Source organism: Echinococcus granulosus, assembly GCF_000524195.1.
Source record: "Echinococcus granulosus chromosome Unknown EG_S00190, whole genome shotgun sequence".
In the NCBI taxonomy this organism is placed as follows: Eukaryota; Metazoa; Platyhelminthes; class Cestoda; order Cyclophyllidea; family Taeniidae; genus Echinococcus; species Echinococcus granulosus.
Window position 1 is genome coordinate 2,351 of NW_020170570.1, and position 1,548 is coordinate 3,898.

At 41.0% G+C, this 1,548-nt stretch overlaps 1 protein-coding gene across 1 annotated transcript; it reads right to left on the minus strand. All coding sequences in view use genetic code 11, as the record gives it.

The window, feature by feature from the left end:
• Positions 1-368: 368 nt before the first annotated feature.
• EGR_10100 (hypothetical protein) lies at positions 369-817 on the minus strand (the record flags this gene model as incomplete). The annotated part of the gene is made up of 2 exons (XM_024499349.1): positions 369-392; positions 689-817. 2 exons carry the CDS (start codon positions 815-817, stop codon positions 369-371), a joined length of 153 nt encoding a protein of 50 aa, XP_024346224.1.
• Positions 818-1,548: the final 731 nt, after the last annotated feature.

Genomic DNA, 1,548 nt, shown 5'->3' on the forward strand with positions numbered 1-1,548 from the left:
ATGAAGAAGAAGCATTAATCATACGTCACAGTGATGATCCACCCTTCATATAGACTCATTTCTTAGTTTTCATCCTTAGAGATTAAAAGCTTCCTTTCTTCATTTTATCATTGAAGTGGATTATTGCTATGTGAAGGAAATGAATTCAATTTAGCTGGTGCCTAGAAATTTGACACATCTGGCGAGGACAAATTTCACTCCATGTCTGGAGTGCCAAGTACATTAGAAAAAGTAGGATAGTGTAAACTTCCCTATGATGAGATCCCGTTTTCCCTTAAGGCACTGGTGGGTCAGTGCACAGCACTCACATTGAACTAATGGCTATTCGTGAAGGCATATACAGAGATGCAAAAGTCAGCCTTACAAATTCATGCGTAAATAATTGGCTGTCCCTGTGCCAGTAAAAGTAAAACACAGTTCCTTAAACAGAGCCCCAAAATGAAGAGAAAAATAGAATTTGGTCCAAACGTAGTGACATAGAATAAATGTGTAGGAAAAGCAGCAAGTTTGAAGATTTGTAGCGAAATTCAAGGCAATTGCCAAGGAGAATTTGATAATGGATATTACATGAGAGAAAAGAGGCGAAAAGAGGGTAGAGGAGGTAAATGAAATGGAGTGAAGCGTATGGGCATGGGATGTGTGAAAGTGGGCCAGCAACGCCGCATCCGTCACTAACAACTGTACTAACCCGGCCCGACGTAGCACAACCTGCACGGCGTGACGGAAACCATAAGCCTCCACGTAATGTAGTTGCTGGCGTTATCTCGTCCTCCACGTTTCCAATTTCATCTCGAACTCCATCAGACCAACAGGGCATTGCATGACTTCCCTCCTTCTCTTAACTCACCATGGTTGTCGCCACTAAATTCCAAACACATCTGCATTGAATAACTCATTTGTTTGTTCATACATTCATTCACAACCTTCCTTTTGCGTGCAGAAATAGAAAATTCTCCTTTCCATTGTTTACATGGTTAGCACAAATACAGAGATTATTTATTAACGCTCATTCGAGATGAGCATTGCGCAAGTTCGGGACAAATATTTTAGCATATGATTTTACCCACAGAACCTTGGAAACCTTGGAAGAATGGCAACTTAAGCCACAATCCTGATGCATAATTTGGTGCCTTCAGTAAGCCGTGAACAACATCTTAACTATGCAATCTCATGACAGTGTGATTTTGCTCATCTCCCACTTTGACCTGGATGATGGCTGAGGTTCTTCTTTGCCAATCACACCTCGGTCCTCATTGTATTCGTATGCTTTCTTTTTCGGAACGGACGATCACTGGGAGCACCCGTTGAGTGGATTTCCATTTCCACGGTCATAGTATTTTTGATTTGTAACAGTAGGCTAACTGCTTGTTAGATTGAGCTTATTTAACTGTAGATAGTATGTCACTATGGCTCACCTAAAGCCACAACGAAATACTAGAGTAGATCATGAGGATGTTTGCAAAATCATCCACGGTGAATGTAATGCTCGCAGCTTTTGCAAGTTATTTATGATGATGTGTAAATGTAGGTTTAGCCACCACTTTTGTT